Source organism: Erpetoichthys calabaricus, chromosome 14 (assembly GCF_900747795.2).
Source record: "Erpetoichthys calabaricus chromosome 14, fErpCal1.3, whole genome shotgun sequence".
NCBI classification, from domain to species: Eukaryota; Metazoa; Chordata; class Cladistia; order Polypteriformes; family Polypteridae; genus Erpetoichthys; species Erpetoichthys calabaricus.
In genome coordinates, this window is record NC_041407.2 from 19,294,260 (window position 1) to 19,321,437 (window position 27,178).

Below are 27,178 nucleotides of genomic sequence, written 5' to 3' on the forward strand. Positions count from 1 at the left end.
GCACAAAGTCTCCTCAGCTCTCTGCTCAACTGCGCTGCTGTAATTGTGGGTTGGGGTACACTCTCTCCTATGCTGGTATCAGCAGAAGGATAATTGGAGGGTGCAGTACTCTGAGGTGAGAGTGGGTTAGGGTGGTCAAACCTGTTAAAAAAGTTGTTCATCTAGTTTGCTCTCTCCACATCTCTCTCGATGGTGGCACCCTGCTTCGAGCTGCAGCCAGTGATGATCTTCATCCTATCCCACACTTCCTTCATGCAACTTGTTCTGCAACTTCTGCTCCAGCTTTCTCCTGTACTGCTCCTTCGCTGCCCTGAGCTGGACTCGGAGTTCCTTCTGCACACGCTTGAGCTCATGCTGATCACCGCCTTTAAAAGCCCTTTTCTTCTGGTTCAAAAGGCCCTTGATGTCACTTGTAATCCATGGCTTGTTGTTAGCATAGCAGCGTACTGTTCTTACTGGAACTACAATGTCCATGTTTACACAGAATTTGTAACTTAATTTCAAATAATAACACCTCAAAATTGTCAGATTTTTTTTTCATAATGTTTTTGTAAATTCTGCTCAGAACTGTGCATTTGTCATGTCTGCCAGCATGACAGGAATGTAACTTTAGTTATTCTGCATTTTATGTTTAGAAATATTATCATCCAATGTTAATTCACAGGGGTTTACATAGTCCCCCAAATACAATATTTACTTATTTAATGAGAACACAAAAAACACCACAAATTCATAAAATGTAAAAGTGAAAAAGCAGGGGGACCTTTAAGTAAGAGGAACTATTTGTCAAAATTAAACACACTGGTGAAACAAAATGGCTTGTTTAACAAAAATGACTGACAAAAAAAATATATTTTGTACAAAATAGAAACTAAACTATAAGCTAGTTTAAAAATGAAAGCTGCATACTACTCGTTTCTGTTTTTAAAATAAACCAATTGCCAGTGCCTAGTTGTTGACCAATGTTCACTCAGAGGTGTGTGTGGATTTAAGTTTTGAGATCCCATATTGTAAAATGGAGGGACACCCATGTATGCCACTAAAACGTATTGAAAACAGCAATGACATCAAGACCAGGAAAAGTATGCGGAGGTTTTGACTGCAATTTACATCAAGTCACTAGAATATGATGATGTACTGTATATTCCAATGACTAAATAAAAGAAAATCAAAGTACTAAAACAAACACTCATGGGCTTCTGGACACTTATGCCCATGCTACATACTCCAATATCTCAATAGCACTAAAGGATGCTTTCTCTATTTTCCTTATTTTCTTTGATTGCTGCTTGACTATAATCTTACTGTTGTTTCAGTGCCTGTGTTACAAAAGGTACCAATGTTGAAACACTGTATTTGTAAGTTCTCATTGTGCACATCCCTAGAGTGAGCAAAATGAACAGGACTGGTGAGGAAGGTTTCCACAACCTATTTTACCTCGGTCTGTCAGCGGTTGCTCTGTTCTAATACTCAAATTGTTTCAATTATGCAAATTTAAGTAGAGATTCCTTGTAAAACTGCATGTTGATTCTATATTGTAATCATGTTGTCGCTGTAACATGTATTGTGATTTGGAGCAAATTGTCTAAACATTTAAACTGTTTTTCATTCACATCCCTATCATAAGCACTGACCTTAGCCAAGGAGACAAGGCCTCCACATATTTACAAGTTGTTCTAAGTTAACTATTTCGTGAAGGGTTTGGCTGGTTGACTACTTCTAGAAAGACTAACTGCAGCCCAAGGTTTCAGTATTTGGACAATATGCCTCTAATTGGTGATTGGCAGAGAATGAGACTAAAATGGTTTTATAACATTTTCTGCATGGATAGATAAGCTTTGTTTCTGGAGGCTTTCATTAACCCCCCACAGCCCATTATAGCATGACATGCCCCTAGAATCTGTCAACCAACACCGTTACTCTGATTATAAGTGACAAAGTTAATTAGAATACTATTGAACAAGGCTGTCCTAAATAATTTAATCTTGAATGTTAAAATGGTGAGGGCTTACTGTAACAATTCCTTTAATTAGTCTGAACTCTTGAATAGTATCTTCCCACTGAAAGATTGCATATTTGATTAGTTTAGATATCAAATGAAAATAGCCTCCAACTTGTTTTTTCAGGGCATGCCTCTTTAATGCAGAAATACGCATACTCAAACACACAGCCATCCACCAATCCAAAATGACTTCCTGCAATGTATTCCAATACTGTTGCTGTACTCCCCATCAGCCTTAGGTAACTCTAAAGGGGACACTAAGTACCCCCCAGAGGCCACCAGTGACCAACTACCCCCGCCCCGCCAACTACATCTATTAAGGAGAAGAAAACCTTATTAACTCCCCATCTTCTCCACTCACAACCTCATTCATAATCATACAAACCAACCTACAAACTGAGCAGGATTAAGCTTCAGCAGAAACTGCAGTTTTCATAGACATACAGTTAGGTGAAAAAGTAAGTACAACCCAAAAGAAACACTGCAAATTTGAACAGGAAAACATTGGATCTTCATATAAATGGTGCCAACTAATAACGGTGATATACTTGAATAAAAACACAAGGAAGATTTCAATAATTTTTTCAACAAAAAATATCAATAGATGTAATGGTCTACTGGGGAAAAAGCAAGTACACCTTTGGCCTCAGAAGCTGGCATTGTCTTCTTTAGAAGATATGACTTCTTGTAAGCATTTTGCACAACTGCCCACTAGTGCCTAACATTGACTCTGTGAAATTCTTGACCACTCCACCATGCAAAATTCCTTCAGTTGCAAGAAGTTTGTGGGTTTTCCTGCACGTACTGCTCAAATCACCCACAATATTTCAATGTGATCAAAATCTGAGTTTTGACTAGACCAGTCCATAACGCGGCAAATCTTCTTTTTGAACCAATCCTTGCTGGATTTGCTAGTGTGGTTTGAATCACTACTGTGTTGAAAGGTCCATATCTAGTTTAACTTCAACTTTCGGACTGACAGCCTTATGTTCTTCTCAAACATTATATGATATGATGCAGAAATCAGAGATGACTCAGTGTGAGCAAGCTGCATAGGTCCTGAGGCAGCAAAGCAGCTCTAAACCATAATATTTCCACCACCGTGCTTCACAATTGGTGTATGGATCTTTTCCTGAAATACACCAAACATCTACTGTTACTGTGTTCAAACAACAGTATCTTTGATTCACCTGTCCACAGCATTGTTTCAGAGGGCCTGGTCTTTGCCTATATGTTCAACGGCAAACTGTAGTCTCGTTTTAATGTTCTTTTAGGACAGCAAAGGCTTTTTAATAATAATAATAATACATTTTATTTATACAAGGCGCCTTTCTGAGAACTCAAGGACACCGAACAAACAATAAATAAAAAGACACAATTATAAACAACTTAAAACATCAGAAAATCTAAAAATTAAAACCAAACAAAACCACTATAATCAGAAGGAAAAAGAAAAAGCCATTTTAAACAGATGTGTTTTAAGTTTACATTTGAAGGATGAATATGATTTGATATTTCAGAGCTCCGCAGGTAATGAATTCCAGAGCTTGGGAGCAGAACGGCTGAAAGCTCTGCTCCCCATGGTGGTTAGACGGGCGGGACGGATGGTCAGATGGGTGGAGGAAGAGGATCTAAGGTTACGGGATGGAATGGCAACATGAAGAAGGTCAGACAGATATGGAGGGGCGAGGTTATGCATGGCCTTAAATGTTAATAGCAGAATCTTAAAATCTGTACGAAACTTGATCGGGAGCCAATGAAGCTGCTGCAAGACCGGAGTAATATGGTGAATAGATGGAGTTCGAGTGATGATACGTGCTGCAGAATTCTGGACTAACTGAAGCTTATGAAGAGATTTATTAGGGAGACCAAAGATAAGTGAATTGCAGTAGTCCAGCCGAGAAGTGACAAGACTATGAACAAGAATGGCAGTGGCATGAGGAGTGAGGGAGGGGCGAATGCGATTAATATTACGTAGGTGGAAGTAAGCAGACCGGGTGATGTTATTAATGTGACATTGGAAAGATAGAGTACTGTCGAGGATGACACCCAGACTCTTGACCTGAGATGATGGGGAAACAACAGAGTTATCAATAATAAGAGAAAGATTATTGGTTTTGGATAATGATGATTTTGAACCAATGAGGAGAACCTCAGTTTTGTCACTGTTTAATTTAAGAAAATTCGAAGAAAACCAGGATTTAATTTCAGAAATGCAGTCAATAAGCGAGGGTGGTTGAAAAGAGGAGGTGGGTTTACCAGCAAGGTAGAGCTGGGTGTCATCAGCATAACAGTGAAAATTAATGTTATATTTGCGAAAAATTTTGCCAAGGGGAAGAAGGTAAATAGTAATAAGAAGAGGCCACAGGACAGAGCCCTGGGGCGCACCAGAAGTAACAGCGGTGGGTTGGGATGTGAAGGTTTTAAGCTGCATGAACTGAGTGCGGCCTGAGAGGTAGGATCTAAACCAATCAAGTGGAGTGTGAGTAATGCCAATCAAAGATAATCTGTTAAGGAGAGTGGTATGACAAATAGTATTAAAGGCCGCACTCAGATCAAGGAAGATGAAAATAGTGATTAGACCAGAGTCAGCAGCCATAAGGAGGTCACTGGTAATTTTAACAAGTGCCGTTTCTGTACTATGAAGAGGGCGAAAACCAGACTGGAACTTTTTCCTGGTACACCTCATACAGGTCAAATTTGTGCAGTCTTTTTCTGACTGTAGATGCATGCACTATGACAAATTACCTGCAGATCCTGCAATGAAATTTTGGGGCACTTGGAGATTTTTTTTAGTATCAAACGGTCAGCTTTTGGGCTGAATTTGCTGGGACAGGCAGTCCTGGCCAAATTAGCAGTTGTCTGAAGTCTTTGCCTCCTGCAAATTATTTTCCTTATAGTGGAATGATTGATTTAAAATAAGTTGGTGATTTTTTTTTTTTTTAATTCATTGCCACACTCATAGTCATCAGCAACCTTTTCTTTCTGAAGGTCTTAGAGAGGTCTTTAGATCTTGGCATGATGACACCACACATATCAATAGCAAAGAAAACATGACACTCTAAAGATCTTTGATTTAAATAAGACAGGCTCAACCTGAATACACCTGGAAGAGGTTCTAATCTTTGGCACCTAATCTGGAATACCCAATTTTAATTTTATGGATTTGAAGTGGTGATAAATATAGGGGTGTACTTACTTTCTCCATGCGACAAATCTGCATTTTTATAAATTTAGATTATGAGAGTGATTACATCATGTCAATATGATGTGTAATTTCTTCATGTATGTCACCTTTATCTGTAGACACCGTTTTCACTGTGAACTAATGTTTACCTTTTCAAATATGTTGAAAAAGTCAACAATTTCCATGGGGTGTACTTACTTTTTCACATGACCATAATACCCAATAATGTTTAATTATATATGTAGTTTTTACAATACAAACAATCAACCTTCCTGATAATAAAAATCATACAGTATAACATCTATCTATCTATCTATCTATCTATCTATCTATCTATCTATCTATCTATCTATCTATCTATCTATCTATCTATCTATCTATCTATCTATCAATCATGCTGGATACAAGTCTCAATGTTGGCCCCAACAATGTAACCAGTCACATCAAAATTTATACGGATGAACTTGCCCTAAAAAACAAAAAGAAAAAAAAAAACCTCATAAATAGGTATTACATAAATTATTTGTTTATATTTTAAAAATATAAAAAACAGTTTCCTTTATTCTATCAGCCTGCCTTTGAATGCAGTAATATGCACTGCTTTTCGTCTTCCCCAACCACCTTACAGGCTATTTAATTTATTACCTTTCACATTATATTCATTCACTGTCTCTCATTAGCTTGTTCAACAATCTCATCTTTTTACAGGGCTATACAAGTCATTAGTTCATTCTAGATATTTTGATGTTTCTACACAAAAAACAACAAATTTGTTCCCATTCCAGATTAGTTAATCACTAAAAAACAGAAGTAGGATATAACTCTCTTCCACAGCAAAACAAATAAAATGTGTAAATCAAAGGTATCTTGTACAATCTAATTAAAAACTGAAGAGGAGAAAACACTTACAAAACGTGATGAGTTGTCATTTTTCACTGTCTTGGCATTGCCAAATGACTCCAAGATGGGGTTGGCTTGTAGCAGCTGGCGCTCAAGTTCCCCCTAATAAAGTAAGACATGTTCCCGACAAATAAACCATTAATCAAAACCACACACTTTCTCAGAAAATACAATAAGTTAATTATAAACCATGGTAATAACCAAATCTCCCAATCAAAACTAGAAACTGTTTCAAGCCTCATGAATGAGTTCAATTTATATTACTGCATTGTGTCAAAGTAATCAACCTGTTGTCTTGTGCATGCTTTCATTTAATTTGCTATAGCATCTGACATGTATCAGAGGCTCCAACCTCTTATGTTATAAATGATTCAATGTGTTAATTCCAACAACCAAGTTCTGTGGCCAACAATGAACACAATTACCAATTGGCTTAAATAATGCAATGTTATGGCCACAAAAAATGCACCGGATGATTTGCTGAATTAAACATTCCTCTGGCTGGGTTTAAACTTGTACGGCTTTCGTGTAGAACCTGGGGGCATCTCTTGGACCTTTCCATTAAAAAGAAATCCAGGCAAGATTGCCCTTCCCTTCTAATTATCATAATTATAGTCATTGGCTGAGGCTATTCATGGATCAAAACCACTCATCTCTATTTTACTACACAGTACAAAACATTACCCATGTTTTTCTATGCTGAGGACTTATTCCTTTTTCAGGAAACACTTCTATGGAGCTCTGAAATTTTTGAGACTTCTTTAAAATCCTTCAAAAATGTCAGGTTATAAAAGTAACTGGTTGAAATCCCTGATATTGCCATTCAACCAAACTGCACAGTGTGCCACTTTCTGAAGTACCATTCATATTACCAACTGAATCAGATTCCTGGGCGTGGACATGCACATCTCTATAAAGAAGGCAGCCACATCAAACCTCTATTATGCCTTTACAGAAATCAACACTTCAATCCTATTATGGTCAAAAATTCCATTGCCTGTTCATTTATGCCTAGCCATTGTCAAGATCAAAACTTTTCTTTAATGTTTGAATGGTTCTCCTAACCCTTTCTTGGAGTAGTCATAATGTCTGTCTCTACTCTCCAGGTTTGTTTGTACTGGCAACAGAAGCAAGATGACACAGTCCATTCTAAATGTTACTGGTGAGTCACAGATGTCTCACATTTATGTATGTAATTGTATATGTTTTGCTTTCCTATTGTATTCAGTATTAAGCTCAGTAAGCTCTTCAGTATCTCTAGCTTGGATTCCTACCAATTCTGCAATTTCCCTGATTAAAACATTAAATGATGTTTTTTTTGTACTATTTTAAGACTTGCAAACCTCACTTAGGAACCAATATACTGTATAATTTCCAAATCTGGCAAAAATCTGAAAAGCAGTTAGGCCCTATGCCTCAGTTCTAGTCGTACTCATACTTATTAATTATATTGATAGGTGACCGTCCTAGTACTCTGTCTGCCAGAAGGAGGCTTGGCATCAGTACTTTGGGTGATCTATTTAGCAAGTCTGACCTTACATCATTTCAAAATTTCCAAAATTCTAAAATATCTACTGAAAAGTAAGCAAGCCTCACATTTAACACAACCGACTCCCCAGTATGTCTGTATGTTTCTTTTCCAAAGAAAAACACATAAAAAACTTATCAGTGATGACTGTTAAAATAAATTGTTACATACGTAATGCATAAAATAAAACCTTTCCTGGGAAATTTTGGTTTAAATTATTTTAATATAAAAAGAGTGCTTCTTTTCAAGAGTTACTATTCAAAGGGATTCAACTATTGATAATGCAACATGATCAAAATTTACATCCAGAATAGTATTTTTAGGTCTACTTATAAATTAATATTAGATTTTATTTAAATATTTATAATAACATGAATATATGTGATGCCACACATTTATTTTAATAATTCTACATATGATCCTCTACTGTCTAACAGACACAAAACTGTTAAGGTGCATCTTAAAGTTATACAAGTACAGTTTATGTAAAATACCTACTGTATGTACATATTAATAAAACATACACTTAAAAAAGCACAATATCATGTTTCAGATACAGCATGGGTCAAAAACTGAAGAACATTTTTACAGAATACAAAGCACAATAAGAATTACTGACACATAACCATGTACTGTATTTCTGCTAGAAGATGAGCAAAATATTCAAATACAGTTGCACACATTATCACAAATAGAGTAGATTTGAAAAAACTTACTGGAATGTTGTGGTCTTTCCTCCCTTTATGGGAGGAAGCTACATGAGCAAGGTACTGAATGACTTTCTTTGTATTTTCTGTCTTTCCAGCACCAGATTCACCTCTAAATTAAGAGCATAGGAGAGAAGAGAAGATGGAAGCAAATTATTATTATCAACCATAATACAACATTGGCATTTTAATCTAAAAATTAGCTGACTAGAACATCTTAAGTATTGTTAACAAAAATGGAAATGTAGTAAAAATCAGGCATCCTACTGGTAGCTTTCTGTATTTAATGTCTTTACTAAACTGTTAACTTGTATGAAAAAAATACCAAATAATCAAAAAAGAAGGGTTTCAGTGCTTGATAAGTGAGTCAGTCATGCTTTTTCTTCTGTTAAAATATTGAAAAAAACACTGGAAGTGCAGTACCTACCATATAAAGAAAAAAAATACTAACAACAAATCTGCTAGTCTTGCTAACAACAACATTACTTAAGTAGATACAACGGGTCATGATGGAGACATAGTAAAATTTTGACATTGTCTAATTATTACCACAGCAATATCATCTCAATCATATTTTGCAATGATTCTGTATTGTTAGACCTTGTGTAACACAAAATATTTGTTGAGACAATTTGGTTAATGTTAAAATACCTGGGTAAACTAAAAAGCCTGGTCAAAATTACATTTTGAAATCACATAGGATGGAGTAGTTAATGGTTGCTTTGATCACAACCAGAGATGTTGGTTTTGACAAAGTGCAAAAATTCCAGTTTCAATAAGTTAATCAATGTTACAAGCAGACAAGAATATTTAAATTCTTTACTATTGAAACATCCTTTGAAGTAAAAGTTCCCAAAGGATACATTGCCCAAAATCACCTTGCCAGCATTTCTGCCCCACTACACAACCTAAAGAAGCATAACACTGTATGAAACAGGACCATGGAATTAATGTACCATAGTACAACCATGATGCCATCAACACTGGACTTGGTGCTAGGATGATATAGAAATTCAGAGAAAGAGAAAAAAAAACATACAAAATTAAGCACATCTATTTGACTACTGAAGAAATGGTGTTGCTACCCAGAAAGGGCTGTGTTTGAATTCCACATAACCACAATACTCTCTCCTCGGCATTCAAATGATCAAACCCAGTGCTGTTTGCAATAGGCAATGGAAACATAGTTCCTGATGAGCCATCATTCTTCTTGAATTAGGAAAATTGCGTGTTGCCCTGGAAGAATGTTTATTGTTAAATCTGAATTCAAGTATGTGCAAAATGACTAAAGTTCAATCCAACAACCTGCTGTTCCTATGGATTCAATAGGATCTACACAAAACAAATCTTATTCATGTACAGATTGAGGAACTTCAGGCATCCCTATATAAGAAAAGGTCCAGCAAATTTTATGAAAGCAAAGCAAAAAACAAACAGTGGTGACTTAGAACATCATCCCAACTTTCTTATGTATTACTAAATCAGCACTGTAAGAGGACACCTTCAGGAGGAGGATGATTCTCATCAACTCCTGGATAATTCTGTGAGCCCCAAATTAACAAAGACCAGGGGTGATGTCCAAGGATACTGTAAAAACAAGCAAAACAAACAAACAAAAAAAACCGATCATCTCATTCACTCCTTCAAAGTGTCTACCATGAGGAGTGGGACAAAACTCTAAAAGATTCTCAGTTATCTATTAACACTGCAGCCCAAGAGTGACTATTGATGACTACGACTATTAATGTGTTACTCCGTGCAGACAACTAGATGGAGAGATTAAAAGAAGAAACACCAGCCAACAAATATTTATGGTCTCATCCTCATTTATAAACCTATGCAAAGACACAATTGCAGCTTAGTCCATAGAGGTTAAATGTTACAGCTAAAAATGAAAGCAAGTGTAATATAACATTAGTGAGTTGATCCAGATTAGAGTGCACCACAATTTCAAAGCATCTGAAAAGTTATCTGCAAAATTTTACATAAAAGTGGTATTAATTATTAAGTGAAGTAGGAGAATGAATGTAAAAATAAGACTTAGAGTGTGAAGTGTTTATAGGCCTACATTGTTCCTCCCATGACCCAGCTTTAGGGAAGGCAGCAAAGCAATGACAGCAAATAGAATATATTTATGCTTTACCCATATTTACTTAGGGTAGTTTATCTTATTTCTCTCTTACTTGAATGATTCCACTTCTGGCTACTATAGGGGAGCATGGAGGTAAAAATACCAGAAACTATATTTAAAAATAAAGGCAAGATCAAACAAGAATGAGGAGTAAAGTAAGCAAATAGAAAGAAAAATGAGGAGCCTCAAACTAACACTCAATCAAAGATTCCAGAGTAGACACAGTAGACCATTTACCTAAAAACCACTGAGGCAGAAAGATAGTGAGATGAATCTCATTGCCCATATCAATGTGCTTGAAAGATGACTTGTGTTTTCATGGCTAAGGAAGAAGTGATTTGTCATATTACATAACCCAGTGATGAGAACGGTTGAGTTAAATTTAATTTGTTGTTTCTTTTTGGAAAATATTAATTTTTTTCTACTGCTATCTTTGTTCATTAACAGTTCTACCAACAGTTAGTTGCATGGACATTAGTGGAATGCACAAATTTAACAGTGTACTACAATAATTTGGAAGGGTTTGGGGAAGCTGATGATACTCTGGTTTTCTTTCATACAGTATTCCAAAACTGTGCAAGACAGGTATCAATTAATACTACATAAATCATTTCAATTAAACCAAAAGCAATTACACACTTTTTTGATAATGTTAGTACTGGTATCAAATACAATATGTTTGATTATATAATAGGAGAAAGGAAATTGTTTTTACAACAGCTTCCTAAACTTACGTGCAAAGAATTGATTGGTCCTCACGATCTGGGAAGAAAAAAGAGAAAAAAAAATTGTCAGCAACAAAATGTGGAAAATGAATTAAATATCAATCAATTCCAATGCAACACGTACTGCATAAATACAGATATAAAGTTTGAGAGGCATGCCACGAGTCCTAAAAATTAAACAATCGATGTTTATTAAAAACCTTTCAGTTACTTCATAATGAAGCTCTAAAAAAGACTACATTCTAGACCAAGGGAAACTAATATGAGAGCGATAGATAGATAGATAGATAGATAGATAGATAGATAGATAGATAGATAGATAGATAGATAGATAGATAGATAGATAGATAGATAGATAGATAGATAGATAGATAGATAGATAGATAGATAGATAGATAGATAGATAGATAGATAGATAGATAGATAGATAGATAGATAGATAGATAGATAGATAGATAGATAGATAGATAGATAGATAGATAGATAGATAGATAGATAGATAGATAGATAGATAGATAGATAGATAGATAGATAGATAGAACTTTATTAATCCCAATGGGAAATTCACAATGTCTATGTAAAGTTGCAAGAAAAAGTTAGTGACCCTTTGGAACTACATGGACTACAGCATTAAACTGGACATAGTTGAAGATCACACTTCTTTGCTAAGTCACAATAACAAACAAACACAAACTGCTTAAAGTAATAATGCACAAAAATTATTATACTTCTTGTCAAAACAGGCCACTAACTTTATTGTTAACCTATGGTTCTTTTTCACATCCTGCAACACTACATCCTATGCTTTTGCTATGATCTTTGCAGGAAGTTCGCTCTAAGACAGAGTAATAATGGTACTGAATTTCCTCCATTTTTAAAAAAAATCTGTCCTAGTGGGGACTGACAAACACCAAGGGCTTTAGAAATTATTTTTTAGCCTTTTCAAGCTTTAAGCATCTCTAAAGTTTTTTTTCGAGGGCCTAACATTTCAGATGATCACGGCGTAATCAGGACATGAACAGATCTTTTTTTTAACCTTAATTTCAGATATTGCATAGAAATGTCATTGCAGCAGATCTATTTCAGACTGACAGACTTGTTTGAATACTCCTGTAAGCAGAATAACAGCTGCAGGAACAGATTTTCTCCACTTTTCATACTAGCAAAAGATTTTTTTTTCTGTTTGTGTATAGAGGTTCTCTTTAAAATATTATTATACTTCACTAAATTTGTCCAAACATTACTCTACCTGCTGTAGTATAGGAATTTCCATGCTAACAAGTGAGGTTTTACGCATGACCACAAACATGCAAAGTAAAAAGATTACTCTGACAGCCTCAGAGGAGGGCAGAAACTAACCCTAAACAGAATAAATGTACATCATAGGCACATTAACACACACCAGTACAATTTAGAGTCGCCACTTAATGTAATCTGAAAAGCATAATGCAGTATCTATTGATACTGTTAAAATATGTTGATTAACAAGAGTCTTATTAATACATACAAACACCCACACACACACACACAAACTCTCTATTACAATTCTTACTGTTCACTGTTTAGCAAACTTATGACTTGTAGATTGAAATGTCTCTGAATCTACTGGTGCATGTGCCAATAGTCTTGTACCATTAATCAAAAGGGAGGAGTAAGACAAGCAGCTCTGTTTGCCTTTCTAAGGCAGTGAGAGTGGTATAGGTCTTGAACAGAAGCAAGCTGGGTGCCAGTAATGTTCTGTGCCACCTTTACCAGCCTCTGCGGTGCTTTACACAAGGTTTACATTGTAGATGTCACTCCAGGAAGTTATGTTTCCAGTAAGAATGTAATCTATAGCACAGGTTTGTGAAAAATGGACTGTATTAAGAAATAATATTCAGGCAACAAATGACTTCCCATTTAATTTAACTATAAAAAGCAAACCACAGAACTCAACAAAAGATTAATCAAATTTTCACAGTGGTACTTCAAGGTGGCCATGTAGGACTCCATGTAGTTTAGTATTGCTATAACAAAAGGGAAAAATACATTATTTAAAAAAATAAAGAATATTTTTAGAAATCTGTAACCATTTAGTAATTTCCAAATAACATCAGCAAGACAATGATAAAGAAAAGAACTCTAGGTCAGGCATTATCCCATGGGAAACATTATGCTGCCTGTCATCACTTTGGGGCTGTACAAGCGTGGAATTTACAGCTTGCCAAACATATGTTTCCAAGAAAAGATTTCATTTACATTCCCTAGAAAGTTACAATATGACCTACAGATACAACAGTAACATTGTATATTCACACTTCCCCCTTTATTAACCAAATACAACTCGTATCAGGTGCAAATAATTATTCATCTTTTTATCTAGAAAATATAGCTTTTGATGTAAAAACAAAATGAGTAAATGAGAAAACTAAGTACAGCATAATCTTAAAGTTTTAATCATGTAAAGTAAATTTGCATATAAATGACTATAAAGTGTACAAAAAAATACACAAGGTTTTACCACTAGAATTAACAGATGGAGTAATGAGTGCAATCAACAGTTTATGTTTTATATGATCTTGTTTTTAAAACATGTAATGAAGCAAAAATTAGGACCAACAGAACTGTTTACTTTGAAATTGTCATACTGTATGTAATCTGCAAAAAGGCTAATATGAAAACAATTCCCTGTTCAAAATTCACCTACTGAATCTTAATTTATATAAAGTTTACTTCTGAAATATTAATCTCCATCTCTTTAAAACTTCTTGATGTTTTACACTATATGACGTAACAGTAGTTTTCATAGCTGTTAGTACGTATCCCCTTACTAATTGAAAGTCTACTGTTAATCATCCTTTCAATTAGAGCTGTACGATTAATCAAATTAAAATTGAAATCATAATTTGAAGCCATGCAATTATTAAACAACAAAAGGCTATGATTTTCTACCACTAGTATACATTGTCCCTGTGCGTATTTGTAGGAGGTTTTGATTCCAGCCTACTGAACATGAACTATGGACGCATGTAGCCTACAGTATGACTGACAAATCAGAAGCCTTCTCAATCAGTCCTACTGCTATTTATTTTAGTAGCCTAGTGTAGTGTGGACTTTGGAGATAACATAATGAGCTAATCTGTCATTCATTCTGGCAATATGAGCACAAAAGAGGAGGGGGAAGTTTGTTACTTGGTACAACAAAAAAATAAATCCTTCTCTGTCATTTGGCAGTACTTTTGATTTGACCACAGAGACATCAATCGCACATCAAATCGATCAGACTGAGGTATTGTGCAAAACGTGCAAAATTCAAGTTGCTATGTCAGAGTTTTAGTGGGGGTTCGTCTTGGAGTTTTGCATACACAGTTCTAAATATACTTTGAGGATATTTTGGTAGAGCAATGTTTTATTAGATTGGCAGCCTGTTACAATCACGACTTTCTGATGTTCTTCAGTCATTTGCACAGAGTCTGAAATCAGGACTGTCTCTGTCACCTGGACGTCTGGCTAGTGAATTATAATAACAAAGAAAAAGTGAATCATTATAATCTGCAGATAATGCAGCTATGAGCTTGTTTTTGTGTAAGCTAAATAGTACTAACTTAATATTTAATTGCTCTGTGCACAACTGGTTACACGCAACAGGCTACTTCATTTATATAAAAAGATAACTGTTTTTCTTGCTTGTGTTTTATACTTTAGTTAGTATAGTTTCTAAGATCATTTACCTTACCTGTTACGACTTAAGGCATGGTGAACATAGAGAAGCATGCACAGGTTTCTGCACGCACTGAGCTTGACTTGTAGCAATCAGCTAGCAACAGGGAGTTCTAACCCCAAGTATGTAGTCCGCTGGCGTTACAACAACTTGTATTGGCAAACAGTGTGCCATCATCAGCAGCTATCATAGGTGAAAAAGAGGAAAATCCACGATTTGCAATTTCACCAATGCTTTCCAAGATCAACTTTTGAATTTTCAACTGTTTACAGCATGATCTGCTCAAGATATTTCAACAAAAAATGGACTATGTCAATAAACTTCCTGGAAAAAATAAGTATATGAGAGAGAGAGAGCCTGGTGGCAAAAAGCTCTCTGAAATGAGGCCAATTTGGATGAACCCACCAGTAAGATTGGTATGACTACCTCCAATAGCTAGACACACGTCACCACAATATAACGGAAGTAAAAAAAAAAAAAAAAAGAGTAGAAGATAATCATAAAGGATGTGGGGTATTGCTGAACATAATCACATTATCGAAAGTATTCTTTCTTCTTTGGTAATGATGAACAGGTGGAGAATTCAAATTCAGGATGCTAGATCTGTGATGCAGTAGTGCCAATCACTAAAACTATAAATTAAAACTAATTATTTACCTATGAATTGTAAATTACTAAGGCAGCAAAAAGTAAGTATGTATATGTAATTATGCATAATTATGTAAAATGTATTCATATGTATATGGTAAAACAATCAATAAACATATGAAGCAAACAGTCTAGCTTTTTAAAACACTGGAAAAAAAAAACAAATAGTAAAATAAAGGTTGGTTTGGTTAGTTTTAGTATGTGACCATTTCTTTTTTTTGGCAATAGGCACCACAAAAATATGCATATACTATCACAGACATAACCATTCTTTACAACATTTTCACCTTGGTTTACAACAACAACATTTTCTACTGCAATCATGTTCTTTCTTCACTTACTGTGTATTACAAATGAAAAAGTAAAACATGTAGACCACAGAAAAACATGAGTTAAATGCCTCAATAGTCTTTTTGCCTATTATTCCATGTTAAATTCTGTCCAAACCAAAACATGCAGAACTAGAGCCCATAAATGGTGCTGATGTCAAGTGGGCACATGCACTTCAAAATGTAACAATGAGCTCTAAAGTAACACTTTTTAACCTTGCAATGAATCCCCTTAAGTAGTAATAAAGGTCTTCATTTAGATCAGTGTTTCCCAAACTCGGTCCTGGTGAACCCCTGTGGCTGCAGGTTTTTGTTCCAACCGGATTCCTAATCAGTGACAACACCTGATAGCACTGATCTCATTTAATTAGCTGTTTTTTTTTTTCTTTTATTCAACATTCAGAAAAGCATAGCAGCATGATTTTTACATTTATAAGACATTTAGAAATATTTCTGCTTTTGCTATAGATTTAAATGCTTAACTCTCTTTTGTTGATTTCATTATACTTTGCCCTTTCTCTGTGCAGTTTTTCCCCCTTTGTTGTATCTTAATAATGACAATTTAAAATGAGCAGAGCAGACACGCAGGCAAACAACACTAAATAATCAAAGGCTGCAAGTACTTTAGCAACCGACCCACTAATGATTAAATAATGGATTAATTAAACAATTAGACCTAGAAAAGTAGAATGAAAATCAAGATGAAATTACTGTTAAAATGAAAAAAAATACATTATTCATATATAACTGCTGGGCGGCACGGTGGCGCAGTGGGTAGCGCTGCTGCCTCGCAGTTGGGACACCTGGGGACCTGGGTTCACTTCCCGGGTCCTCCCTGTGTGGAGTTTGCATGTTCTCCCCGTGTCTGCGTGGGTTTCCTCCGGGCGCTCCGGTTTCCTCCCACAGTCCAAAGACATGCTGGTTAGGTGGATTGGCGATTCTCAATTGGCCCTAGTGTGTGCTTGGTGTTTGTGTGTGTCCTGCGGTGGGTTGGCACCCTGCCCAGGATTGGTTCCTGCCTTGTGCCCTGTGTTGGCTGGGATTGGCTCCAGCAGACCCCCGTGACCCTTTGTTCGGATTCAGCGGGCTGGAAAATGGATGGATGGATATATAACTGCTTGGTACATTTTTTTTTTTTTTTAGCAAACTTAGTTTTCTAATTTCTATATTGTTCCCTAGACACAGAACTTGGGAAATATCAGTTCACTTATTTAGCCCAGGAGTTCAATTAAAAACAGAAGCTGGTTGGAACCTTCAGCCACAGGGGTTCACCAGGACCGAGTTTGGGAAACACTGATTTAGATTATAGGTAAATATACATAACGAGGCCACCTGCAGAATACATTGGATAAACACATGCTTCATATTTTAATATACAGTACGCCAATCATTAAAGCAGAAGTGCTTTTGGAATCAAGAGGGCAGAAACTTCTTAGATGAATTTACTTCACTTCAGCTAGTTTAAATACAAAAAACAAAACCAAGACAAGTTCTCTCTATCATTTCCCCATCTCTCAGAACACTATATAATAGTTGGCCCTGTTTGTTTTAATGATGGAAAGTTCATTGTGCTGATTAAGCAGAAGAAACATGTCAGGAATTTCTTCTGTTCCTGCAACAAGGAGCACATTGTCAACAGCATGTAATCTGGGACACCGCCAGACATCCCAAACACCGATAACAAGTGGATGCTTCACAAAAATGTGAATAATCTGAAGAGTTTCAAGCAGAAAATGAAAAGAAAATGTTTTCCTTAAATAATGTAATATTCGATTCACAAGAAAAAATGGTACAAGATTTCACCATGCCAAAATAATTAGTTGTTCAGTACCTGCATATCTGGACATGGAATCATCATCAGCAATTGTAAAAAAACAACTGCTAGCAAAACTAATCTTTATCGTTTGATTTTTATTTTTATTTTTTTTTAACATATCACATACCTTAAACCTACAAAGGTAAATTTAAGCTCTCTCTCTTATCCAAAGTAAATGATGTAAGGGAGATTTAATTTAATGCAAGTCATTCCATGGAGGTAAAAGTGACTATAATATCTTTGTTGCTCATAATGCAAAAAATTCATGAAGTGTTAAATGTCATTAAGAGTAAACTTTTGGCCTATGGATACAATTTAAGACCCACAGTTATGATCACTAAATCCTAAGGTGTTAGTCACTCTATTTGCACTGGCCCAGCCTCCCTGCTGGTTTTAGAAATTATTTTACAAGTTATTTATTCTCAGACAGATTAGTCCTGGAGACTCTTTCATTCCTAGAATTCCAGGCGAGAAACTAGTAGGCCAAATATATTAATAGAAGTTCTAATTTTCGTTTATGTCTGCCTATTTTGTAATCTGTCTTGCATTTATGGATAACAATTTCAAAACTCCGTATTATATATGGAAACAGCACCCTGCATGTATTTATCCATGTAATAAGTCTGAGGTGCACTATGCACAAAAGTCTAATATATCTATCAAAGAAAACACAAAAATGTTATTTTCAGGAAATTATCATCTTAAAAAATTAACTTAAAAGCACTTGCTTTTCACGGCTTAGCTGCGGCTTCCTTATGTAGTGCTCTGCCAAACATTATCTGAACATTCATTAAAATTAAAGTATTAAGAAAGGAATCAAACAAGAAATAAAATTTAATTTTAAAGTGTAGAAATATAACACAAGACTACATATGAAAGTTACAAAGATTTATGAAGCCACAAGAGCATTAACCATGTGAAACATCCCCAATTCAGTTTTCAAAGTATTTATTCACAAACATTAAACATATTTTCCTTTGAATGTCTTATTTGTGTTTCTGAATGGGTGAGTAGTAATTTTCTCAAACTAAATGAGAAGAAAACAGAAATTTTAGTGATTGGCAAAAATGGATATAATGAGGGTACAGTAATCCCTCCTCCATCGCGGGGGTTGCGTTCCAGAGCCACCCGCGAAATAAGAAAATCCGCGAAGTAGAAACCATATGTTTATATGGTTATTTTTAGATTGTCATGCTTGGGTCACAGATTTGCGCAGAAACACAGGAGGTTGTAGAGAGACAGGAACGTTATTCAAACACTGCAAACAAACATTTGTCTCTTTTTCAAAAGTTTAAACTGTGCTCCATGACAAGACAGAGATGACAGTTCTGTCTCACAATTAAAAGAATGCAAACATATCTTCCTCTTTAAAGGAGTGCGTGTCAGGAGCACAGAATGTCACATAGATAGAGAAAACAATCTCTAGCAAACAAATCAATAGGGCTGTTTGCTTTTAAGTATGCAAAGCACCGCGGCACAAAGCTGTTGAAGGCGGCCGCTCACACCCCCTCCATCAGGAGCAGGGAGAGAGAGAGAGACAGAGTTTGTTTTTCAGTCAAAAATCAATACGTGCCCTTCGAGCTTTTCAGTATGCGAAGCACTGTGCAGCATGTCGTTTCAGGAAGCAGCTGCACAAAAGATACCAACGTGAAGATAATCTTTCAGCATTTTTAGACGAGCGTCCGTATCGTCTAGGTGTGCGAACAGCCCCCCTGCTCAATCCCCATACGTCAGGATCAGAGAAAGTCTGCGCAAGAGAGAGATAGTGAAAAGTAAGCAATCTAGCTTCTCAGCCATCTGCCAATAGCGTCCCTTGTATGAAATCAACTGGGCAAACCAACTGAGGAAGCATGTACCAGAAATTAAAAGACCCATTGTCCACAGAAATCCGCGAACCAGCAAAAAATCTGCGATATATATTTAAATATGCTTACATATAAAATCCGCGATGGAGTGAAGCCGCAAAAGGCGAAGCGCGATATAGCGAGGGATCACTGTATATCTATCTATATATATATATATATCTATATATATATATCTATATCTATATATATATATATATATATATATATATATATATATCTATATCTATATATATATATATATATATATCTATATCTATATCTATATATATATATATATATATATCTATATCTATATATATCTATATATCTAAATCCCCGCGAAGTACTGCTTTTAAATTTTTATTAAGAACAGAAAACCTTTTTAAATTGAGTGAAAATATACAAATAATTTGTTAAGGATCTGTTTTTTTGTGAAGCTGCCTTCACACAGCCTCTCCGCTGTTTTATAAACGAACGCCATATAAAGTCTTCCTTTTTCGTTGCTTCGCCAACGGAAGCAGCCTTTTTATTTAATCCATGGGTTGTCCGCTGTTTTTTTGTTTGTTTATTACGATTGTTATAGTTCTGTTTGTATACCACGTTGTCAGTTTAGCACTCCGGTTGTAATATAACCAAGCCGTGCAAGCACACTCTTGAGAATGCAACGTATAGTTGTACAGGAGAAAAGCAATCTTGCCTCAAATCAATGGCAACCTTTTGTAGGTCTATGAACTTAAACTTTAGGTTTACACGGTGCTTTGTTTCTGACGTGCTGCGTTCTACGTGCTGTTAGCTAAGACCCGGCACTTAAAAGTTTCTCGCTACAGCAATTTTTAATCTGTTACAAAGTCATCCAAAGTCTCGTTTATACCTCGTGTCTTCTCATTGAACTTGTATCTCGCAAATATGGTATTGCAAACGGCAGCAGGAGCGTTTCTCATTAAACTTGTATCTCGCGAATATGGTATTGCAAATGGCAGCGGTAGCATTTCTATAAACTTAATTTAAACTTACGTTTTACACCGTGCTTTGTTTCTGCAGTATCGAAGTGATCACTCGTGATGCATTCAGTCAGTTCACGTGAGCCGCTCTCTTGTGCCTTCTCAATTGTGTAATGAATGTTTTCTTCAGCGCTCTTTGGGGCTCTTCCTTGTTTTCAGTTCACGTGATTACGTAGGAGGCGTGATGATGCAATACGTGACTCCGCCTCCTCCATTACAGTATATGGACAAAAAAGAGGTTCCAGTTATGACCGTTACGCTTTGAATTATGAAATGAAACCTGCCTAACTTTTGTAAGTAAGCTGTAAGGAATGAGCCTGCCAAATTTCAGCCTTCCACCTACATGGGAAGTTGGAGAATTAGTGATGAGTGAGTGAGTGAGTGAGTGAGGGCTTTGCCTTTTATTAGATAGATAGATAGATAGATAGATAGATAGATAGATAGATAGATAGATAGATAGATAGATAGATAGATAGATACTTTATTAGTATAGATATGAAAAATTGCTATATAAATAAAAGTTGTTGAACAAAATCTATATAAAAGAAACAAATCTGAACCATATATTTTACAGGGTATTTGAAACAGATGTGTATATTCCCAGCCATTTAAACTTGCATTGTGATAAGTAATAATGCAGAAAAGGCTGGTAAGGTTTAGAAAAAAATAATAATCAAACTGTCACTGGATCACGCGGTTAAGAGAATTACACAAAATACTTCAAAGGTTTCAAGTGAAAAGGGTGCCTCATAAAAACTAAGCCCAACAAACTGGCTCATAAGCGTTATACATAGCTAATGCACCAGCTCTTTAATATCATCCTATGCTTGACAGGTATTTCAGTAAAAAGCGTATCTTTAAGTTTAAGATTGTTGTGGGCAGTCAAGGTGAACAATCTGTAATGCTTTTTATACTTCAGTTAAAATAACAGGAAATGTCTGCTGCTTGCTAACAGCTAGCAGTGAGAATAGCATTGTTTGGTGTTTTTAACAATAGGCTGCTGCTTAGTGTGTCAGGAAAGTTATCAGTAACAAATATTTATAGGTAGTTAAAACAATGTTTAAGACCATAATGTTGTTGATGAAAATACAACCACTGGGCTTCAGAAATGCATGTTCTGAGAAAGGCTGAGATAACCAAAGTGCTTTACTCTAGTTGGCAAACAGCAGCGACTGTCACTCTGTAAGAACTGATAAATCATGACCAGAAAGTGTGAAGATTACTCAAGGTAAATGTGAACAATGTTATTTGTTCCTCAGAGTGTTCACAAAACGACATAGAAAGAGTTGCTTTCAGATTTGCTGTTCCGTTATGAGGGTGAAAGTTTTTTTGCCTTGAACTAGTTTAATGTTATCCTTTTTCAGTGGGTAAAAACCACAGGTACTGATTTTGCAGAATGGATGACTTAATTAGATGTTATGCCACACGGTCAATCTGTTAAGTAAGATATGTGTATTCAAACACTTAAATTAAAGAAGCATTAGAGTTTGGCATCAGCAACGTTGCTAAAATTTTCCAACAGTACAAAATAAAAATTAAAAAATTAAAAACAAAGGAAGCCATTTCCAAGCTGTCCCATAATCCACATCTGGTTATCCTCGCATTTTTATCCCTCTGTGTTAAATGTTTTATGAGTGTTACTACAGGTTTCTAAGGTTACTAAAGAAATGAAGAAATAGCTAAAAACTACAGGATTTAGATTTGTATTACATGTTTTTTTCCTCACTGGCACAAGGATGCTGTAGTTGTCAGATTATATTGAAAAATGATTGTAGCAAACACACATAGATATTCACAGAGCAATTTCAACCATCTTACAATAAATTACTAACAACAAAAAAAATAATCTCTGAACAACATAATCCCTTACTTGACTATCATAACAAAAAGTATAATCAAATAATGCCTCATAAAAGGTATGCTGTAGAACTGTATTCTTCAGAGGATTCCAAATAGTTAATATGTTTTGGCTGGCTATACTGACAGGCTTGGCCAAAATCCTCAGATGCTATGACATTAAAAATTACTAGGAAAAATGTGTATTCCTTTTTTTTAGGATTTGCATTCAATAGTTTTTTTTGTTTTTTTTTGACTACACATACCTGTTATTTTAAACAGCAGGACAAAGTGTTGTTAATATAGTGCATCCGGAAAGTATTCACAGTGCATCACTTTTTACACATTTTCTTATGTTACAGCCTTATTCCAAAATGGATTAAATTCATTTTTTTCCTCAGAATTCTACACACAACACCCCATAATGACAACGTGAAAAAAGTTTGAGGTTTTTGCAAATTTATTAAAAATAAAAAAATTGAGAAAGTACATGTACATAAGTATTCACAGCCTTTGCCATGAAGCTCCAAATTGAGCTCAGGTATATCCTGCTTCCCCTGATAATCCTTGAGATGTTTCTGCAGCTTCATTGGAGTCCACCTGTGGTAAATTCAGTTGATTGGACATGATTTGGAAAGGCACACACCTGTCTATATAAGGTCCCACAGTTGACAGTTCATGTCAGAGCACAAACCAAGCATGAAGTCAAAGGAATTGTCTGTAGACCTCTGAGACAGGATTGTCTCGAGGCACAAATCTGGGGAAGGTTACAGAAAAATTTCTGCTGCTTTGAAGGTCCCAATGAGCACAGTGGCCTCCATCATCTGTAAGTGGAAGAAGTTCGAAACCACCTGGACTCTTCCTAGAGCTGGCCGGCCATCTAAACTGAACGATCGGGGTAGAAGGGCCTTAGTCAGGGAGGTGACCAAGAACCCAATGGTCACTCTGTCAGAGCTCCAGAGGTCCTCTGTGGAGAGAGAAGAACCTTCCAGAAGGACAACCATCTTTGCAGCAATCAGGCCTGTATGGTAGAGTGGCCAGACGGAAGCCACTCCTTAGTAAAAAGCATATGGCAGCCCACCTGGAGTTTGCCAAAAGGCACCTGAAGGACTCTCAGACCATGAGAAAGAAAATTCTCTGGTCTAATGAGACAAAGACTGAACTCTTTGGTGTGAATGCCAGGCGTCACGTTTGGAGGAAACCAGGCACCGCTCATCACCAGGCCAATACCATCCCTACAGTGAAGCATGGTCGTGGCAGCATCATGCTGTGGGGATGTTTTTCAGCGGCAGGGACTTTGAGACTAGTCAGAATAAAGGGAAAGATGACTGTAGCAATGTACAGAGACATCCTGGATGAAAACCTGCTCTAGAGCGCTCTTGACCTCAGACTGGGGCGACGGTTCATCTTTCAGCAGGACAACGACCCTAAGCACACAGCCAAGATATCAAAGGAGTGCCTTCAGGACAACTCTGTGAATGTCCTTGAGTCGCCCAGCCAGAGCCCAGACTTGAATCCGATTGAACATCTCTGGAGAGATCTTAAAATGGCTGTGCACCGACGCTTCCCATCCAACCTGATGGAGCTTGAGAGGTGCGGCAAAGAGGAATGGGTGAAACTGGCAAAGGATAGGTGTGCCAAGCTTGTGGCATCATATTCAAAAGGACTTGAGGCTGTAATTGCTGCCAAAGGTGCATCGACAAAATATATTGAGCAAAGGCTGTGAATACTTATGTACATGGGATTTCTCAGTTTTTATATTTTTAATAAATTTGCAAAAATCTCAAGTAAACTTTTTTCACGTTGTCATTATGGGGTGTTGTGTGTAGAATTCTGAGGAAAAAAATGAATTTAATTCATTTTGGAATAAGGCTGTAACATAACAAAATGTGGAAAAAGTGATGCGTTGTGAATACTTTCCGGATGCACTGTATATTGCCAAAAAGACAGTATTATGATGGGAACCACATGAGATTGTTACAATGTCAATCAAATAAAGCCAGCTTCACTACATACCCAGCAAAGTGACTCTTAAAATGTTAGCATGTGTCCAACACATTTGGACATCACCGCTCTCCAATTTCTTTCAGTGTATGTGTCTTCTGAAAATTAGGCCTCATTATCCCCTGAACAGGAAGACTGGAATGAGAGGAGACTGAAGCAGAATGAGAAATAGAACTGCAAAAAATTAGGTCATTTCAGCAATGAAATGTGAAATAAAGAAAGAAGGCAAGCATGTGTCAGCAAGTGAAAGAGGTCTAGAAAGAAATAAAATGCATATGACAACACTTTCAGAGCAATGGAATGAGATTTTTGGAACTACAGCAAGCTACTGAACAGATACACAGGACCAAACGTTTGAAGAAATCCTACCATTTACTTGGCCATACAGTCAAAGACACAATAACCATTTTCTGCACAAACAGTTTTAATGTTTAAAGTTGGTAATAAAGTACAAGAGGGCAAGCACAATAGTAGCCAAATGTGTATGTAAATTAGAAGCATAAAAGCACAGTTTCTCCAAAGTGCACAGTAAAAAGCATGACATTGAAACTTGCCTATTATTAATTCAGTGTCCTGAAATGTCATTGTGTCTCATCATTTACTTTTCATCCATGCTACATAAAGGATACATTTCTTTAAGGTTTGAACTCCTTAAAAGGCCAAACTGCTTAAAAGATAGTAGATTCATAACATTTTTAAAACACCAATTAACCAGTATATCTCAAGGATGAAGGTGAATAGCTACATGTTACAACAGAGTAGGTAGGTAGGATCCAATAAAATTTGGGCAGGGGCACACATGAAGAACATGCTCTCAGACAGCCGTGGTATGTGCATTTAGATCTAAAAATCAAGGAAAACTCTCTTGTTAACTTTCTCTTGATTAATGAAAGAGAATGTAATTCAGTGATTAACATTGCACCTGCTCATCTTATCTTCATTATTTCGAATTCTTTATTACGCAACAATTTAAACAGCAGCAGACTTATGAAATAGTTGTGCAGATATTAAGCCAAGCCAAAGAGACTAATTTTCCAAAATAAAACAAATGTTGCCATGCTGTAAGTCAGGAATCCAGTTTGAAAAAACAAAAAAAAAAAAATCATTTTTCTTTCTTGTAACTGGTATGAAGATGTACAAAAACCCAAATGCAAACCTGACATAGAATCAATACAAAGAAATCAACACACAGCTTAAGCTTCAGTGTGAAATGAAGGACATCTTTAGTACAAAAAAACACAATGCCACATGAGGACTTTTGACTGAAATTCTGCCAACATGACAGCAAACGTCATAAAGTTGAAATAAGGCCATGGTTAACCTTGGATGATTTTGATAGTTTAAAACTGCAGCAACTAAAAAAAGGTTTTTCAAAAGAGTATGCACTGTAAATGTAATTACAGCACCAAAATACTGTTTTATATTATTTCAAACAAACATCATTGTGCAGTGGGAAAGAGTTTAGAGACAAACTTTAACTTGAATCTATCAAGGATCCAGGAATGTCACCTTTTATGAATAAAACTTTTAAAGGAAATCTGATAAATCTCCAATATGCAATCGGACCAAAAACAAGTCAAATGCCAATTCAAATGCAGTCTTTTGACCTTCAGACACCAGTCTCCAGTGGAAGACCTACTTTGTCTGTTAATTCAACTTATATATTGTGATGGACGGCCGGCAGATCAACCTGGCCGACACACCCAGGACACTAGATGGCGACTTCCCTGCAGCTTAGAGGTGCCCCGTATTCCCGCTGGGCATCATGGGAGATGGAGTTTGGCTTCACAACCCTGCTGGGTACCGTGGGTGCCGGTGTGTGACGCTGCAGGGAGACGCAGGGATTTTCGTTTTCCATATAGCCCAGAAGTACTCCCAAGTCACAGGGACAGAAGAACAGAAGTACTTCCGGGTTGAAGAAAAATGTAATTCTCCATCTGACCCGGAAGTACTGACAAGTCACGTGAACAGAAGAGGAGAAGCACTTCCAGGTGAAGGACTATATAAAGGACTGGTGGAGACCCAGCAAGCGAGCCGGAGTTGGGAGGGAATGTGACAGAGCTGCTGGGAGGAGAGGAGGAAATTTATTGTATTGATTTGTGGTGTGTTTGATGGATGTGGTGCTTTGAAGGCACTATATTGAAGAAAAAATTAAATATCTGCTTAGTGCTTTTAAACTTGTGTCCGGAGCATCTGTCTGTTGGGTTTCACGGGGCAACAGTTCCCTCTATCGTCCACAATATATATATATTAGTTACTTTCAAAAGGTTTGACAGACAAATTACATATTTTTCTGACATCAGAAGTAAAAAAAAAAAAAAAAATACATAAATAAAATGAATAAATACAACTTGGAATTTTGTCTCCAATTCTTCCTAGTAGATTGCTTCAAGCAGATAGATATTCTTGAGATGTCTTATCTTATGTGCAAAGTACTTTTAAGATCTACCCACAAACTTACAATAATGCTCAAGTCTGGGGAATTCAAGTGCCATTCCAAAACCTTTACTTTGTGATCCGTGAGGTACCCTATAGTTGAATTCGAAGTGTGTTTTGGATCATTGTCTTGTTGTAGAAGCCACTTTTTTAGCTTCAGTTTCCTCAAGGATTTGTTGATATTTAGTTGAATCCATTCTTCCCTGTACTCCCAGAAAGTCTGCTGTACAACCAGCTGCCATACAAGCCTAAAGCATAATAGATTCACCTAAGGACAAAACAGTTGGCAAGGTATTCTTTTCTTAAAATGCTGCTTTATTTTTGTCCAAACAAATTTATTGTGGTCAACAAGTTTGATTTTAATTTTATGTTTCTAAACCAAGT

At 36.2% G+C, this 27,178-nt stretch overlaps 1 protein-coding gene across 4 annotated transcripts in view; it reads right to left on the reverse strand.

Moving 5' to 3' along the window:
- Window positions 1–27,178, reverse strand: part of LOC114664469 (myosin-10) — a 149,704-nt gene that overhangs the window by 57,440 nt on the left and 65,086 nt on the right. For all 4 annotated transcript variants that reach the window (XM_028818577.2, XM_028818576.2, XM_051936285.1 and 1 more), the window contains exons 4-7: window positions 11,190–11,217; window positions 8,334–8,436; window positions 6,099–6,191; window positions 5,595–5,658 (exon numbers count right to left, since the gene is read on the reverse strand). In XM_028818577.2, coding sequence (XP_028674410.1) covers window positions 5,595–5,658; window positions 6,099–6,191; window positions 8,334–8,436; window positions 11,190–11,217 — 288 coding nt within the window. The remainder of the gene's footprint in view (window positions 1–5,594; window positions 5,659–6,098; window positions 6,192–8,333; window positions 8,437–11,189; window positions 11,218–27,178) is intronic.